Source organism: Anoplopoma fimbria, chromosome 12 (genome assembly GCF_027596085.1).
Source record: "Anoplopoma fimbria isolate UVic2021 breed Golden Eagle Sablefish chromosome 12, Afim_UVic_2022, whole genome shotgun sequence".
Classification (NCBI taxonomy): Eukaryota; Metazoa; Chordata; class Actinopteri; order Perciformes; family Anoplopomatidae; genus Anoplopoma; species Anoplopoma fimbria.
The window spans coordinates 4,421,070-4,438,511 of NC_072460.1; the positions used below are offsets into that span (position 1 = coordinate 4,421,070).

The 17,442-nt window shown below is 42.0% G+C and overlaps 1 protein-coding gene across 1 annotated transcript in view; it reads right to left on the reverse strand.

The window, feature by feature from the left end:
• LOC129099796 (vitamin D3 receptor A) overlaps positions 1–17,442 on the reverse strand; it is a 64,959-nt gene that overhangs the window by 22,523 nt on the left and 24,994 nt on the right. The window contains exons 2-3 of the mRNA XM_054609172.1: positions 4,626–4,742; positions 483–630 (exon numbers count right to left, since the gene is read on the reverse strand). Coding sequence (XP_054465147.1) covers positions 483–628 — 146 coding nt within the window. The 5' untranslated portion in view covers positions 629–630; positions 4,626–4,742. The remainder of the gene's footprint in view (positions 1–482; positions 631–4,625; positions 4,743–17,442) is intronic.

Below are 17,442 nucleotides of genomic sequence, written 5' to 3' on the forward strand. Positions count from 1 at the left end.
AATGTCAACATGAATGCTCCTTTGAAGGAATATTTCATATACAGTACCAAAGGATGTAGGAAGAGAGCATCACACTCCAAGTAATGCACTGCCCAATTTATATATATTGTACATATACTTTACATAAAATATATAGACTTTACCAGCTCTTTTCATTCATAAAATAAGAAATGACTGTTTGAAAGGATGGCTTCTCCTCCCTTCAGCTGGTGGGATTAAAATTAATTATGTGTTGTGTGTGTGAGTGAATGTGAGCGAGAGAGAGAAAATAACAGGGTGAACTCCACTGAATAATGTACATTGTTTATGCAGCCAGACATTAAGAATACACAGTGTACCATAACATCAAAAACTGTATACTGACTTCAGATGCATACCGAGTAGTCCTCCACATGGAACATGCAGCTAATAACACCTCACAACAGACACGCACACACTTGCTATAACTCCCACGACAACATGAACAATTGATTCTCACGCACCTGAAGAAACCCTTGCAGCCTTCGCACGTCATGGCGTTGAAGTGGAAGCCGGTGGCCTTGTCACCGCACACGCCGCAGATCCGCGGGGCGTTACGGTCGAACTCATCCGGTCCGACCACCGACGTCGTCACCGTCATGGGCTCCATCACTGCGGAGAGAAGAACAAAAAGATTGGCAAAGGGGTTAGAGGTCAGTTTGACACCGCTCGCCTGCTTCTTGTATAAGAATGAAACACTTAAAACAAAAAAAAAGATATAAAATAGGTGAGGAACGTGTTCTGTCTGTGTGCGTCCGGCAATTTCACCAACCTCGCCCCAAAAAGCTTCAAAATCAGTTTGTGGTCCTCTGCTCGTGTGTTGTGTGGGAGTGTTTGAGGTGTTTGATGTGGAGGTGTGTGTTTTCCTCTTCTTATACAGACAGGTGTCAGGCTATTAGCATATTCAGCCAACAGCATTGACAGCCGCGCTAGGACTCTCGCAGCTATTGGCTGAGCGACTCAGCAGACACACGCGCACACACGCGCACACACACACACACAAACACAAAAAATCAAGAATTTTGATGAAATCTCAATGTTAATGGGAGAGAGAATTAATGAGAAAGAAGGGGCTGTTTGCCGAAGGCTAAGAAAATGACTGATACATTTGATACTGCCAAGATGAAAAGTGCTAGTTTTTCCACACTGGCACCATCTGGCCGTCCCCTATGAAATAAACAGCAGTGGAGTAACACACACCAATGTTACAGCAGGCACAATTTTGAGCAAACTAATCCATATCAATCGGTACAGACAGATCCTCTGTTTGAAGTCTGATTGGAGTGATGAGGATACTTTGAGGAGGTCAAAAAGGAGAGGAGAGAAATGATTTAGGATGAGAGGAACACTGTATATTATTGTTGGATTGATCAGTGGGTCCAAGTGCTGGCCTGCGGAAAGATATAGTGTATAATATGGTAACACAGGACGGACACTCTGCCGGGGTCTTCAGTTATATCTTAATGCATATGCAGATGTGACCTCATGAATACATTTCAGCTGAACTGATCAAAGCACGTAGGCCCTTTGCAAGTAAAGACAGAAAAATAAAGTTTGATAATCAAGTAGTTGTAGTGGCCTAACTATTTAGACATTTAGACACTATGCTTTATCTAATGTAGTTGATAGTGAAGATACAGACAGAATACGTAGGGAGATGGAGAGGGGTATCATTTGCAACATTCGGCGGTACCAAGCAATTTTTTTTTTTTCAATTTTACTGAATGACACTAATGTAGGAACATTACACAAATGGTGACCGGGTACTTTTTGTACTTTTCAAGGGTCATTTATTGTTATTCTACAACAAGGGGTTAGCACAAGTTTACATCTTTACAGACAAAAAAAAAAAAAAGAGGAAAAAAGATATATATTTTTCATGATGGAGTATGGAGGATGAGTTTAGGAGACAGCCAGAAGAAAGAAGCTCCTCTGTATTCTGGTGGGAGGACAGAGGGTAGTTCTGTTTGGCTGACAGCAGCCGGATGCACAGGCTGTCGCTGGAGTGGGTGTAGTTTTTTAACATCCTTTGGGATCCGCGCAGGCACCTCACATCACCGATATCACCGATGCCCAGTAGATGGCAACCAATGATGAAACGACGTTATTCATTTAAAAAAGGCAAAATAAAGTTGCTTCTCTACTTCCCCAATATGATGTCATTTCTGTTAAACTAGCTTTAATTGCAGGATAACAAAAACATGAGAGTGACGCTGGTTGTTTTGATAGGAGGGGCAGATGGATTAGAAAAATATGATAACTTTATTGGTTTGGTTTGTGGTCACCCCTTCTAGTACAGGGTGATGTTACAATAAGTAAAAAAAAAAACACAGTTTTCAAAAATCCACCGTTTTCAACAATGTGAAGAATAAGAACAGGGTCATTTCTTTTTTGTATTTCAGGGCTTAAATTCAGACTTCAATTCAAGTTATCTTTTCTGACTCTGCAACATGAGTGAACAGTAAACACAATGTTATAACACATATCAATACAAGCCAATACTAAAATATGAAACATCCTGAATGGTTATTTGTTTGAAAGAAAGAGGGTGAAAGAAAGAAAAAAACTGTAGAAGACACAAGGAAAAGACAAAAAACAACAAGGAGATACATTACACCAAACATATGGTCAGTAGGCTTTTGGTATTTTTAAGCTTAAGCAGAAAAGTTTGGGCCTGTAAACAAACACTGCAACGAAATCCTATGTGTGAGAGAGGGAGAGTTCATGTGAGGGGATGAAAACGAAATGAGAGGGGAGGGGGTGCATGCACTTCTGCCCAGCGTGAAAGCACAGTCACGTGGTGGCTGCAGAACATAGCCTGTGGGGAGCTGTCGTGCGTAGAAGCAGGATTCGGATAGTGTCAACGGAGGACAAAGAGATAGGAGGAGTGGGCCCGATGGAGCGGCGGGAAATGATGAGAGAGGGGAGGCAGGTGAGAGTGCAAGTGAAGGATGGAGGCAAACATAGTCAGACTCCATTAGCTCTCATTACATCTTGGCTAGTTTAAGCTTCAGTGCCGGTTCCCGGGAAAAAACAAGAGCGCATTTAGCCAGGAGCTGCTGGCCGTGAAGCATCAGTCCCATTACCCAGAATACACCATACCCGGGAAAGCAGGACACGCGCTAACAGACACACACACGCACACTTTAGTGCAGGTGCGGTATCGCCTCAATGCGCAATGAACATCTTTGCCGGGTTTTTGTGTACCTGTGTGTGTGTGTGTGTGTGTGTGTGTGTGTGTGTGTGTGTGTGTGTGTGTGTGTGTGGCTCACATGCATGCACGGGTGGTCGTGTACGTGAGTGATTTCATGCCGCACTGCGTGTTGGTGGTGGTGGTGGTGGTGGTGGGTGGGGCGGAGCACCTCGACAGGCACAACAACAAGACACACAACGTTAGTCATCATGTCACAAAAACAGCTGTGTTTGTTATCCTCTGATGCAGCAGCAGGTGAATAATGAAAAAGATGGAGAGGTTGAAATGGAGGGACGGCGTGTCAAACACCTAAACGGGTCGGCAAAAACAACAGCAAAACATCCCGCAGTTTCATTAGCGGTGCTGGTTAACAACAGCATGAGTGGGATCCAGGTCTGTAATTAAAGACCCCAGTGTTATTTCTCCTTTAATAACCTCTCTATCACATTTTTTTTTTTTTTTTAATCCTTTATGGGGTTTTTTCACACTTGTTTCTCATTTGTAACGCTGCTTTGATAATTAGCATCTTTATTAATTTATAGTCCGCATGATTAGTTGGCAAAGCAAAATGTGTCAGGCTTGTTAGCTTCCAGACTGACAGGTGATCCCTCTCTCCCTACCACTTTAACAATCCTTGCTGGTTTTTTCTCTGACGCATGCACTTGTTTCTCTATATCTGCCAATCTTCCTATATCTATCTATTTTTTTTCCCTCTTCTCTTTAACTTCCTCAGGGGCAGCATTCAGGTATGGAAATATAGTCTATTTGTATGATCATTTCAGAGAAGCAGAGTGTTCTGGTTAATGATTTATCTATGTCATATACTCTTGATTAGTTTGGTTTAATTATTGTATAAACAACACTAAAGATTTCACAGGAGATAAGGAGATTCTTTTATTGGAGCACTAACTGGAGATGTCCAGAGAGCTCCTGTTATCAGAGCTGCTCTCAATAAACCCTGATTGTGATGTTTATTTCTATTAGTTAACTACATTTTTCACGTTTATTTGGATTCTTAGGTATCAGTTCATAGGACGTCGATGCCAACAAAACAAATTGAATTGAATTGGGAGGCAATGTTCCCGGACAAAAACAAGCCTCGGTCGTGTATAATGGATTCTTCGTGGATCCATTCTCATTAAAAGTGCATGTGTCGACACTGGAGAACTGATTTATCAAACCTGCCACACAGCTAAGCTCAGGTCATCTCTGTGTATGAAGAAGACACCAAGATATACTGTAAGCACATGATGACAGAACTAATTATGAGTTGCCAGTAATCTAAAATGGCTTATAAAAAAATGACATCCTTTGCTTGTCAATGGAAGTAAACTATTACTAGTCATGTATATCCTTAAAAGGGATTGTTAAAGTTTGTTTTTTGGGGGGTACTCGTCCATAGCTTGTGTATTACCTTCAGTAGATGGCGGTCGGCGCGCCCCCACTTTGGATAAGCAGGCAGGAGTACCAGCACGGGGGAAAGCAATGTACTGCTGTGGATGGGGGCAGCAGCAAAACGTAATTTAGCCACCTAGAGAAAGAAAAAAATAAAAATAAAAATCAATATCAGCCTAAGTGTACACTATGTTAAAAAATATTTTCACTGCATAACCCTGCTTTAAAAGGCAGCCCTTTTTCCGAATGGTGAACTGAGGCTGTTTATTTATCCATGTTCTCCTCAAAGCCACAAGATTCCATTGACGGAACAAGAGAGTCGTTCACTTACGTTTGTTTGCGGAAATGTGGGAAAACACCAACAGAAAAAACAAAAATCACACAATGCCGCAAACAATCTAACCCATTGAGGTAGCGGTAGACCAGCAACTCTTGTATCTGAGGGTCAAAATAACAAAAGTTTTATATAAAAAGGAGTCTAGCGGCTTTGAATGTTTTGCAGTTCCCTTTCGAAAGAGCAGCTGATAGCAATATTCAATTTTGATGACAATGTCCTATTTTGATATGCTTAATATTATAATATTATTATAGAGCGTACACTTAAACCACGATTGTTTTTTTTTTTAGGTGGCTTAATATGCTGTGCGGCCCCCCCTCCCCCATTGCTTTGCTCCCGTTCTGGTACTCCTGTCTGTTTACAAAAAACTATCTATTGTAAGTAACACACTGACGGACTTTGGATAAGTACCTCATAGAAATCCACTTCCGAAACACCCAAACATTCCCTTTAAGCATCTTGTTCTATCATCTGGTTAATGCAGGAAAGTAGTTACTGTGAAAATTGAACAATAGCTAAGTTGTGCGTTTTTAACACGGCTCATCTCAAAAGAGCCTTAAGTAAATACCTGTATTGCACAATGGGGCTCCACACATATGTACATTTAGATAATCATTAATCAAGGATTCTTTATTTAGATATTAGGCAGATAAAAACAGAAATGTGTGTTACGATTATTATATTGTTATTATTCACATAAATATTAGGTCAAATGCATGATCTAAGTATGATATAGACTGTGTTGTTTTTTGGGTCCCTACATGACAAAAGAGGTCATGGTTAACCAGCTGACTGTTTGTTTTCGTGTAGAAGTGGAACTGTGTCCGTTGTTGTTGTCCAGCTAGCCCTCCACCCCCCCACCTCATATCCCCTGTTACAGCCTTGTGCTCACGTCACTCGCTGCACCTACAGTCCTTGCTGGTGTTGACACAATAACACAATCCAAGGCTGCGTCAATAGTGTTGCGAAAAGGCTGAACACTTAAAACAGACTTTGTCAAACTGTCAAAATTGTTTTACCAACTTTGGCTCAACGCACAAGATTAATTCTCACATCAAAGTCGTGTCCTGAGGGTGTATGTGTGCGGACGGGTAAAAGAAAGTAAAACAGAACGGGTTCTGATACACAGAGTCTGGATCCGGGACGTAACACAAGACATGGAGTCAAATAACTGAAACCATAACAAAAGCACCAAACACACCAGTTCAGGAGCATCAATTTCATCTTGTTAAACATTGCACTGCAGAAGTATTCCATTTTCAGCCAAGAAACACTGGTACTTATGAGGCCTGTCACAATGATACTTATATTGACTTTGTGTACATTATATGGACAGGTCACATGACGTTGATGTTTTTTTCCGACACTAACTCATTGTACGACATATGAACATGACCAACCATTTTTACATTTGACTTATTGTACGACATTTGGACATGACTTCGATAATTTTTACATTATCAACTTATTCTACAATAAATGGACACAACCACAACGTTATCCACTTATTGTACGACTTAACGACATGACCTTAAACATTTACGTTATTGGCTTATCGTATGACATATGGAGATGACATCGATCAATTTCACATTATCTACTTATCCAATAATGTATGGACATGACCTTGATTATTTTTACGACTTGTTGTAAGCCTTGTTGTACGCTTAATAGTACGATATATGGACATGACAGTGATCATATTTACATTATCCACTTAACCTATAATGTATGGACATGACCTTCATTATTTATTCTTACGTTACTGACTTTGTATAACATATGTACATTAGTATGGCTTTAGTCATTTTTGTTGACCTTCATATTACCCGTTGTGTTTACATGTGTGTTTGTTTATGTAATAATAACACCAAAATGATGCCAGAATAAACTGTAGGATTTTCGATGTACCATTTTTAAGACTTGTGCATTGCACATGCATTGCCCTTTTTTGTGAACAGAGCCAGAGAGTCCATTTTATTTATTATCTATTTTGGTTGTGTGGTTTTATTTCATTATTGTTTATCTAGGATATTTCAATGATTCTTTTGACATTCCAATTCCAATGTCTGAATATTCTTAAAAGGGTATACTTGAATTATAATGTTTTTATATTATCATTATACCAGTGCAATTAAATGGTCTTAAAATCACAAGAATATCGTTTATCGTAACTATTTCTGTGACATTAAAGTGTCATAAGTTAAGTTATTGTGACAAGCCTCGTGCCCACGCCAAACTTCTTGTTTCATGGCAACAACAGTCCCTGCATCCTTGCCAATCATCAAATATCTATTTCATCCCTTTTGTTCTCTTCCTCTTTCCATTTCCCTTTTCTGTTCCTTTCTCCCTCCCTTTTCACTAATCCCACTCTCTATCCTCTGTAGCTGTAAACACATTTGTCCATGTGGCTTCTGAGAGCAATGCCGAGTCGGCTACAAGTGCCATCCAATGTCAACAGATGAAACATTTAGTGAGAGGGATAATCAGGCCGGATTACAGCAGAGCCCGCTCTGTCTGTTTTTCGCTGATGCTGATGTTATTTCCCTAGCCCAAGCAGCAAGCAGTGCAGCAGCTGAGTGCCATTTCATCGTGTTAAAATTCATAAACCCCATCAAAGCAAGTAAACACTCGGCCCCATGGAGGCGGACCATTAAGACCCCATCACCACGCAGTGTGTGAAAATAAAAAACATTCACTGAAGGATATTTGGCATTATTTAGTGAGGGAGAATAGTTTATTTTCTTTTTCTTTTTTTTTTTAAATCAAATTACATGAGTATGTTGTTAAGAAAAAAATGCATCGAAATACAGCCAAGCCTGTAATGGGCAATGCTCTGGTACACCCGTGAGGTTTATTGCAGGGACGCACTGTAAAAAACATGTTTTTGTGGTTCTTCAATGAATTATGCAACGAGTCATGTACTTAAAAACTGGCAGAAAAATAATTTGATCTGCACTTTCCCCACTTCACATTAATGACAGTAATAAAGGAGGATTTATCTTTGCTTTCACTGCCTGTAATAATGCAAATACTGGTCAACAATCACGATTAGAAAAAGAGGAAAGTTATGAGAAAAAAATAAAATAAAAAATAAACACAAAATCTCTACAGTAGTGCACGAGAACGTTGCTATTTAAAGATATAACCAGGAGCGTCTTGTTAGCTGAGTGGTTGCAGCACATTCCTTTTAACCGCAATGTCCTTTGTCGCATGTCACACCCCTCTGTCTTTCTCCCCCATTTCTCATCTGTCAAATAAAAAGGCAATGATGCCCCCACCCAAGAAAATAAGATATAAATAGAGACCATCTTCTGATCGGACTACAATAGCCACGGCGCCAAACTGCGCCATGGGAGTAAAGTTGGGCTTCCTCTTACTTCCTACCCGTCTACTTCCTGCGCCCTCGCTCGGACCACGCCTTCATCTCAACATCCTTTTCATCTAAAACTACACACCTGTAAAGCTCCGTAACTGCATCTTGCACGGTTGTGACGCCATTGTGGTTAAAAAAAAAATATGTCCACAGACAGAGAGACAGAAATATAAACACCTGGCAAAGTACTCAAACCCCACCTCCATGGTAGTTCCTGCTGCATCCTTTTGCCATGATGACACACACACACACACACACACACACACACACACAGACTGGCTGGTAAAAAGATTAAAATAAAAACCTCTGCTGTGTAGTTTAGGTAAACAATATCGATCAGCATTCATACCAATAATTGCCTTAAAATAATAAACCCACTCTATCGCATCCCAAAGTACTTGACATAGACAAATCCACCACACGCCAGTTAACAACGGTGCTGAAACGGTTGTACCTCCTTGTAAAGCTCCATGTGGCTCTCTTGTGACTTTTCTGTCTGCTGTTCTTTTCTCCTTCACCTCCTCTGTGCCTCTTGGCGGCCAGTCAAACTACCGTGCTGCGTTTGTTTGGCTTTCCTCCTATCGTAAATCTGACGATTCCAGTGTGCAGAACCTACGCAGCCCACGAACCGCTAGAAACAACAAGACCACCTGACAGGGGAGGAGGAAGGCGAAACATGTCATGATAAGAATTAGTGTGCACTCTCTATATTGTGCAATAAACTCCAGGTAGGCTTGGACTCCACGCTTCCGTGCGCGTGTGACCGCGCGTGTGAGGCTTTGTGTTCAATTGAGCGCGAGGTGGAATCAATGTATTGATTAACCCGCACCGGTTCCTTCAAATATCATCACAGTGATTGAGCATTTTGTCACCGCAACTCTGAGGCCGAGACTGATTATTAATGAGCATCTGGCGACCTTGACCTGAATGAAGCTTGTTTACACGATCTGAGAAAGGCTTTCAGAAACCACAGGCCTACAAAACGGATCCTTGAGGACTTGATAAGAGTTGAAGTTGCTGAACAACAAATTGGATAAATTGCTGTGGGCTATGCTTCAATGGATTAAATGGTTTTGACCATTTCTAATTTATCTCAATCTCTGCTCTAATAGAAGAAAAATTGGCCGTGGATGTAGAAGGCAGGTTTGAGCACAGTATAATTAATCTACCCCATATGGGAACATTTTTATTGTTGGTTTAGTACTGAACTTTATTTCAGTACTGTCAAAATTGTGTGTGATGAAGAAGAAAATTTGGGATTTTTTTATATCCCACTGGTCTTTTTAAGCCATCAGAGTGGGCTTAAGAAGTCATTTTGATGGCCGGTACAGTCCTTAATTGCAAATTCAAAAACTGAATTAAAATAAATGCCTTGGCTAATGAATGGGTTAAACATGCTCAAGCTTCTTTGTAAATGGTTAAAGAGCTCGTCCTTAAACTGAGGACCTGGGTCCACGCCACCATACCAGTGTCAACGCTCCACAAGTGTCCCTGACCTACTTCACGCTACGCGCCGAGAGAAAGGACAATTTCCCCGCTGGGATGAATAAAGTCCCGCCATTGTCTGAGAGATGACTCCCAGCTGACTTTTGTTGCATCTGCACGGACTCTGGATATTTCGGCATTTTTTTGGAGAGCTCTACTAATTCGATTCCAACCGTACTGTGCTGTCATTGATTCGATTTTACTGTTGACATTCAGACGGGGAGAGGAAGAGGAAGGAGCCTCGTCTTCCTCTCTGCTCCCTCAGGTGGGCTGTGCTTCACGGGAATGTCAGGCCAAGGGACTCTCTCCTTCCGCATAGTTTTCTCTTCAAAGCGCAGCAGCGACCCAGTACAGCAGAGTCCTGTATACGGCCCAGTGTAGCAGGGCACCATAGGAAATGGAATCCGCTGCGTATAGAGGGGTTTACGCTATAGGCGGCACAACAGGGCGCATGGCCTACTTTTACCACCAGCTGCCTCGCAGTGGGCCTCCCTAACAGCTAACCGCCATAAACTCCACAGTCCAGTACAATGCAACAAAAGCAGGCAGGCGGGCCAGAGCCTGACGCGCACACACACACACACACACACACACACACACACACACACACACTTTAAAAAAAATCCAGCCGCTTGCAAAAAACCAAACAACTGCTTCTTGTGTCTCCTCGCCGTGATGTTACACAGAGACTTCTGGCTCCGTCATCTTTGGGATGGACTTGTTTACTGATCTTGACGGGGAAATGAGTGAAATCCTGTTTAAAAAAAGGGAAGGTTTTAGATTTCAGTTTGGCTCCTCATGAAGGTAAGTTAAGAAATCAGAGTAGAGGCACCCAAACAACCTACTTATAGTCCAAACCTCAATGCGGGAGACAAAGATCAAAGCCGGAGGTGTTTTTTGTTTTACTCTCTGAGTTGGTACCCGACAGACTACAAAGAGTCCACAGGTATGTCCCAAGTCCCTCCGCTCTCCGCAGAATAAACATAATATTCATATTTGGATTAAGTGGAACAATCTGCTAGTTCCTATTGTGTTTATGAATAAAAGAACCACATCTCTGTTTGACAATCCACATCCTCCAACTTCTCTCTAAAGCAGTGTACTGAACGTTTCAACCTTCATAAAAGCTGAATTTATTGCAGGAATGCTGTATTTGCACACTGGCAAATGTGTGTATATGCTAAAGCTGGAGTGTTTATGTAACCGAAAAGCTACTGCATACAACACGGCGAAAAAACTACATAAACTGGGATATTTTTACACACGTAACAGGGACTGGAACAGGAAGCAAAACTGTAAAGCATGTATGGAAAAATGAAAATATTCGTGCCAAGAAAAATGAAACTGAACTTGAATCTATGGCTCATTATCGCATAATGTAAACTGATTGTAATCCAAGAGGCAGCGATGCATGACATGAATGTCAGTATCAATAGGCTCCACTGTGCTTCAGTACAGTACGAGAGGGAAAGGTCCAAAGAGGTGAACCATGGGGAGGGAGGGAGGGAGAGAGGGAGAGAGAGAGAGAGCTCTGACTTTATGCTTGCACATCCAACAAATGAGCCTGAGGCCATTAAAAAGGAATGGCGGGGGGGGGGGGGGCTCTAAGCATTTGTGTTTTTTGAAAGCTACTTATGGAGTGCGCTAATTGGCTGCAGGAGTATGCTACACTGAGGGACTGATGTGATTGGTCGGTACGTGGCGCACCCCCCTGACACACACACACACGCCCACAAACGGATTAACAATTGTTCGTTTACGACCAATTTGGTGGCGTAGACATCTGTCCACGTGTCAAACCCTTCGAGAAAGATTCAAGGGAGACCTTTGTCTGCAATCTGCACAACATGTTTCAACCCCGAGAGATGCTTTTATACGTTTTCTCATCTATCCAAAAAAGAAAAAAACGGAGAAACGTGTCTTAAGTTGTCAGTGCTCCATACGATATCGTTATGAGAACTTTTGTGACTCAGCATGGAAGTGGCGGGTATAATTGCAGCTGCAGCGACAAAGTAAAATATCTTATCACAATCAGCTGCTGTTACAAGATTAATTTATGTTGCGCAAGAAAGGCATAATGAAATAATCAACGGTCTCATCTTAAAAAACGCTACAATCATGTCGGGGTTTTGAGGACGCATCTGCACATTAAGACTTTCGCAGTAATATACTTTCAGACTATCGAATTCTTAATGGTCATTAATCAATGATCATTGAATCATATCTATGTGGCACAGTGGGGATTAGCTGGAAACAAAGGCTCTACTTTGAGGTGCTGAGCCGTCTTTTTTTCCATAAAGCCACACTGTAAACAGACACAGCAACACTAGAACAGGTCTGTATCTCCTACACACACACACACACACACACACACACACACACACACACACACACACACACACACACACACACACACACACACACACACACACACACACACACACACCAGCAGGAAATGTGCTGAAGGAGCTGCTAATTGCCTGTATGGTGTGCCAGTTTATCTTAGAAATAAGTGTGTCTTTTATACAGGCACTATAATAATAACAGGGGCTGAATAAAGCTGAGCTGGGATAAAAGCAGGTGGCCACCCTGGCTCGCTCTCCCCTCTCTCTCTCTCTCTCTCTCTCTCTCTCTCCATTTATGGTGCAGGTGGAGGCAAACACACCTCTGTTTTAAACTGGCACAGATTCCGACGTGGGAACAGCCCCGGAACAACCCAGCTGTGCAAACGAAAACAAAATGGATTAAGGACATTAAATCTCGTGCGCATACGCGGGATCTGTGCGTGTACAGTAAGCAGGGGCAGGAGGCGGGGGGATGAAAATATACTGCATCTCCCCTCACTAATCAGGTTAAAAGCACTGAGAAAAACAGCACACACACACACACACACACACACACACACACACACACACACACACACACACACACACACACACACACACACACACACACACACACACACACACACACACACACAAAAGGTAATATTCATGGCATAGGATTTGGGCCAAACATAATTTCAGAACGCACTTGATTTGTGCTCCCTACCCCCTTGAACATCACCTTCACTGACTCCTTTCCTAGCGTCTATTTCCCCCCGTCCTAGTCAGTGTAGCAACTTCTGAATGCGTTACAACCACAAGACAAGGTGACTGACATGCATATGCATACTTGTTTATACATACAAACATTAAAAAAAGACTACTTATGACATTTTAATTGCCTCATCGTCTCTACTTTAGTACTGTTTTGTTGTAGGATTGGACCAATTGCCTGTTGTAATAGTCTGAATAATCAATCTGTTTCGTTCATCTAACTCACAAGGGCTTATGTGCACCAAAATTGAAATGCTGCGTCTGATTCGATTAAAATTCCATCTATTTAAGATGATATTCCAATCTGTTTCTACCCGGCGGGGCCCGGCCTCCCTTTTGTGTTCCCTCTCCTGCCGCCGATCCACAACAGCAGCTCTGAACTTTAGACCTCGTTTTCCAGGCAGAGGATGAAAACGAACGGGCCGTCGGAGCTGCTGGCAGACTGACAGGGAGAGAGACGGGAGAGGGAGGAGCGAGAGGGAGGGAGGGAGGGAGGGAGGGAGGGAGAGACAGAGAGGAGCTTGTAGAGAAAGGAATGAAGTAATGAAGAAGAAAAAAAAGAAAAGGAAAATAAGGCGGGAACTGAGGAATGAAAGGAGAACGTGATATAGAGAGGGATTGAAGGGGGAAGGAGGAGAGAAGGGGGGGGGGGGGGCTGGTGAAGGAAACAAGAAACATAGAAGGAAAAATCGCAAGAACACGCGGTTGAAGAAATGCAGGTGTAAGAAAATAAAGAGGCAAGCAAGTAGGAATAAAGAGAAGAAAATGGTGATTAGCCATGTCCATTACACACTACACGGCCTTCCTTCTGGAGTCAGCATGTCACGCTTTGCACACAATTGTTTCAAACGCGACGGCCGGGGGAAATCTTCATTGTTTCCAGCCGCGTCTTGGTGAATGATGTGTGTGGCAGGACGTCTCTCAGGGCCCGAGGGCGTCACGTGATCTGCCCGGCGCTGCTCCTGACAGCTTAATTGTGACGGCTTAAGGGCTGAGGCTGTAATGTCCCGCGTACGTAAGTACACACCCTTAAGAGAAAGACAAGTGTTCTGGGCAGAAGTCCAACCGCAGGAGAGTGTGCCGCGCTGTGTGCAGCCCTACCTGTGTATTTGGAGAGCGTGTTTACACCGTCTTTAATTACGCTAAATGTAACATCTCCGCACCGGATCAATAGCTCCGACAGGACGGAGAGCCGTGTCAGATGAGCTGAGGCTCACTTGTCATTGGTGATCAATACATGACCTGGAAATCAAAGAGGACCAAAGGGACACCAGCTGATTGACAGAGGGGAAAATGGGAGAATCCAGCCGCGGCGTGTGCAAACAAGACGTGCACACACAGGTTGATTATGGTTCAACACAATAACGGCTTGAATTAGGTTTTTTCCTATCGTTACCGCAGATGCTGTTACTTTCATCTTAGCCGTTACTAAAATAAAATAAAAAAGGATGAAACATGTATGCAAGTCTTAAAATGCATATTTCTGTTCTGATTACAGTCCAACTGTTCCTTCAGATCAGACTCCTTATGTCACACTGCCACACCACAGGACGCCGTACTTCAAAAATAAGTCACTTCCTATGATTGTAGGGTAAATAAAAGCATCCTGATGTAAAATCAAACATGACCTTGTCCTTGTCCTTCCCTTTGAAGGCCACCCACTACTTCCACATCACACAAAATATGGCCCGAGCGCACACACACACACACACACTCAACTCCAAGCTAAATATATGCTGACAACATTAAGATAAATTATAAGTTGTGTTCTCTAAGGATTCCTCTGCTTCCTGCTCCGGCTCGTTAGCAACCGAAGGGGAAAAGGGACGGTTGTGGCAGCCTCATTCAGGCAGGAGAAGAAGCTGCCTGAGCTTTCATCCAGCTGTCAGGACAGAGTTTCTGTGTGGTCTCCATGCATGTGTGTGTGTGTGTGTGTGTGTGTGTGTGTGTGTGTGTGTGTGTGTGTGTGTGTGTGTGTGTGTGTGTGTGTGTGTGTGTGTGTGTCCTCTTTTCATGAGGGGAACACAAAATTAAGTATATAAAACTCTAGTACACTCTAATTACCCTAAAGGATAATCAAATAAGGAAAAGACAAAAGATTCTACAAAAATCACACCATAAATCTCAGCACCTGTTTTAAGATAAACACACTTATCTGCACATTAAATACTGAATATTACCGGATGAAACTAAATTGGCTGCAGCTCATCTGTTTGTTATAGAAATGTTGGTGTTGTTTGCTTTAAGACATTATGGTACCTTCTGAGGAGGTATACTCTTGTCTTAAAGGAAACAACAAAAAACTATCATGGTGACTGAATGAAGTCCGTCACAGTGTATTTATATTATATAATATATATATTGAAGGAGGCCTTGGACTTCATTGGCTGGGTAGGACACCTCTAGGCTCTGGTCACAGCTGTTATAAGGGGCATGGATACTGTATGCAATGATAACATCAGACTTTTTGAATGCATTTTGTTTTAAAAAGGGGCCCAACATGTATTTTCGCAGATTAGTACACAGATTCATGTAAATTAAAAAAAAGCTGCTTTCCTTGTCAGGCTTCTGGTAGCTCAATCAATTAGGCCGAGTTCATAGGCACCTCCAAAACAGATACAGAACCATTATAACAACTCAGGGCAAACGGCCATCAAATTAGCAGAAAGGTGTCTACACACTGCTTACTTAGTATTACCAGAAATAAAAAAATAAGATGTAATAATATTTTGTTGGCTTTTTTCTCGTCCGGTATGGTTTGGATGAAATCTGTTTGTTTATTTTTTTTTTTTAAATGAATGCTGCCCTTATTGCAGAACAAAATAATAATAACAGAACATTGGCATTAGAGTACGCAAATTTTGTTTGCTGGCACATCCCGTCGTGAGTCATGTATTACTCATGAAGCACAGGTTTACGACTATAGGTATTAAAAACAAAACGTCAATAAGTGGAGAAAAAACATATTTTCTCTTCCTCTCTTTATTTCCGACCGCTTTGTTTATTCTTATTTAGCATTTAACGTCCCGATATCTTTCCTCGAATGGAAACTATGTTGTACCTATGCAGCATGCATTTGTTAAATGACCTGTGAAGACATAAAAGAAGGCTATCACTGACACTGACTTCCAGCTGCCTTTCAGTGGAACCTGAGAGGCATAAACAGATTTACTGGGAATAAATAACAAAGATAAAGAATAGGACACCCGGCAGCATTGACAGCTGCCACTGACCTTTTACTCCATTTTCCTCCTAGGAGCTAAACGCGGCAGCTTACGGTCGACACTCCTCCAGACAAAATCCCCCCCTAGGTCCGGAGCTCTTCCTCCGCGTCCCTCCCTCTGGTTTAACTCTCTAGCTGCCTCACTGATTTGGATATTCATCGATAATCCCGGTCTCTTCGTTTACACCTTGACCATTTTCCTCCCACCACAAAGATAACCGCTTTCTTCTGCCAGAAGCTTGCACATTTGTTGCAGCAAAAAAACACACACACACACACACACACACACACACACACACACACACACACACACACACACACACACACACACACACACACACACACACACACACCGCAGCCTGTAGCTATGTCAGTGTTGACGAGGAGCGGGGGGCAAAGGGCCAACAAGGTGAAACCTGAAAGTTAATGGTTAACCAGATAATTGGGGTCCGCAGGGTGAGGACAAACTCCACAAATATAGCACAAGCCATCAGTGACACGAGGAAAGAGTTTAAGGAAAGGGGGTGGGGGGGTGGAGGAGAGAGGTTAAAGTAAAGTTAGAGAGGAAATGCAATCAAAAGGAAATAAAAAAGGAAGCGAGATCTAAAAAGGAAGGGAGGGAAAAAAGCAAAAAAAAAGGACAGGACAGGGTGCAAGCAGGGAAAAAAATAGGGCAGAGCAAGAGTGAAATAAGTAGAAGAAGAGAAAAAGGAAGAAGGATTCCTTGAACTTGCGCAATGATCTGAGAAAATGTTCCACTTCTCTGCATCATGCCATTCAAATTGATTGTGTGATAAAAAAAAAAAGGGTATAAATGCTCAACGAGACTTTTGTTTCTTGTTTTGCGACCCATAATTCAGTTCATTTTCCAAGAATTGAAAATTAGAAAAAAGTGTGAGACATTAACGCATTGGCTCAACTCAGATGCTTTGTCGCAGACCTTTGATGTATTATTTATTACAGCCATTTTGATTTTTTTTTAGAAACATAACTACTGCATCTTGGCGATTTTGCGCCCCAACTATTGAAGCCAGAAGTAAAAGCCAGATTATAATGACGGGGATAAAACAGCAGACTCTTCTTTTCTTTCTTTATACTAGTTTGAAAACAATCTCCAGCTTAGCTTGGTCCAACATGTGGTATTATATGTTACAATCCAAATTACAATGTGTGTGCGTGTGTGTGTGTATTTTGGTTAGCATAGTCACATTTTTGTTGATTACAGCCATTTTCATTCCATATTAGTAGACTATATGATTTAAAGTAATGATAAATAATTGATTAGTGCAGCTTTAACGTATGTATTTTATCAACACA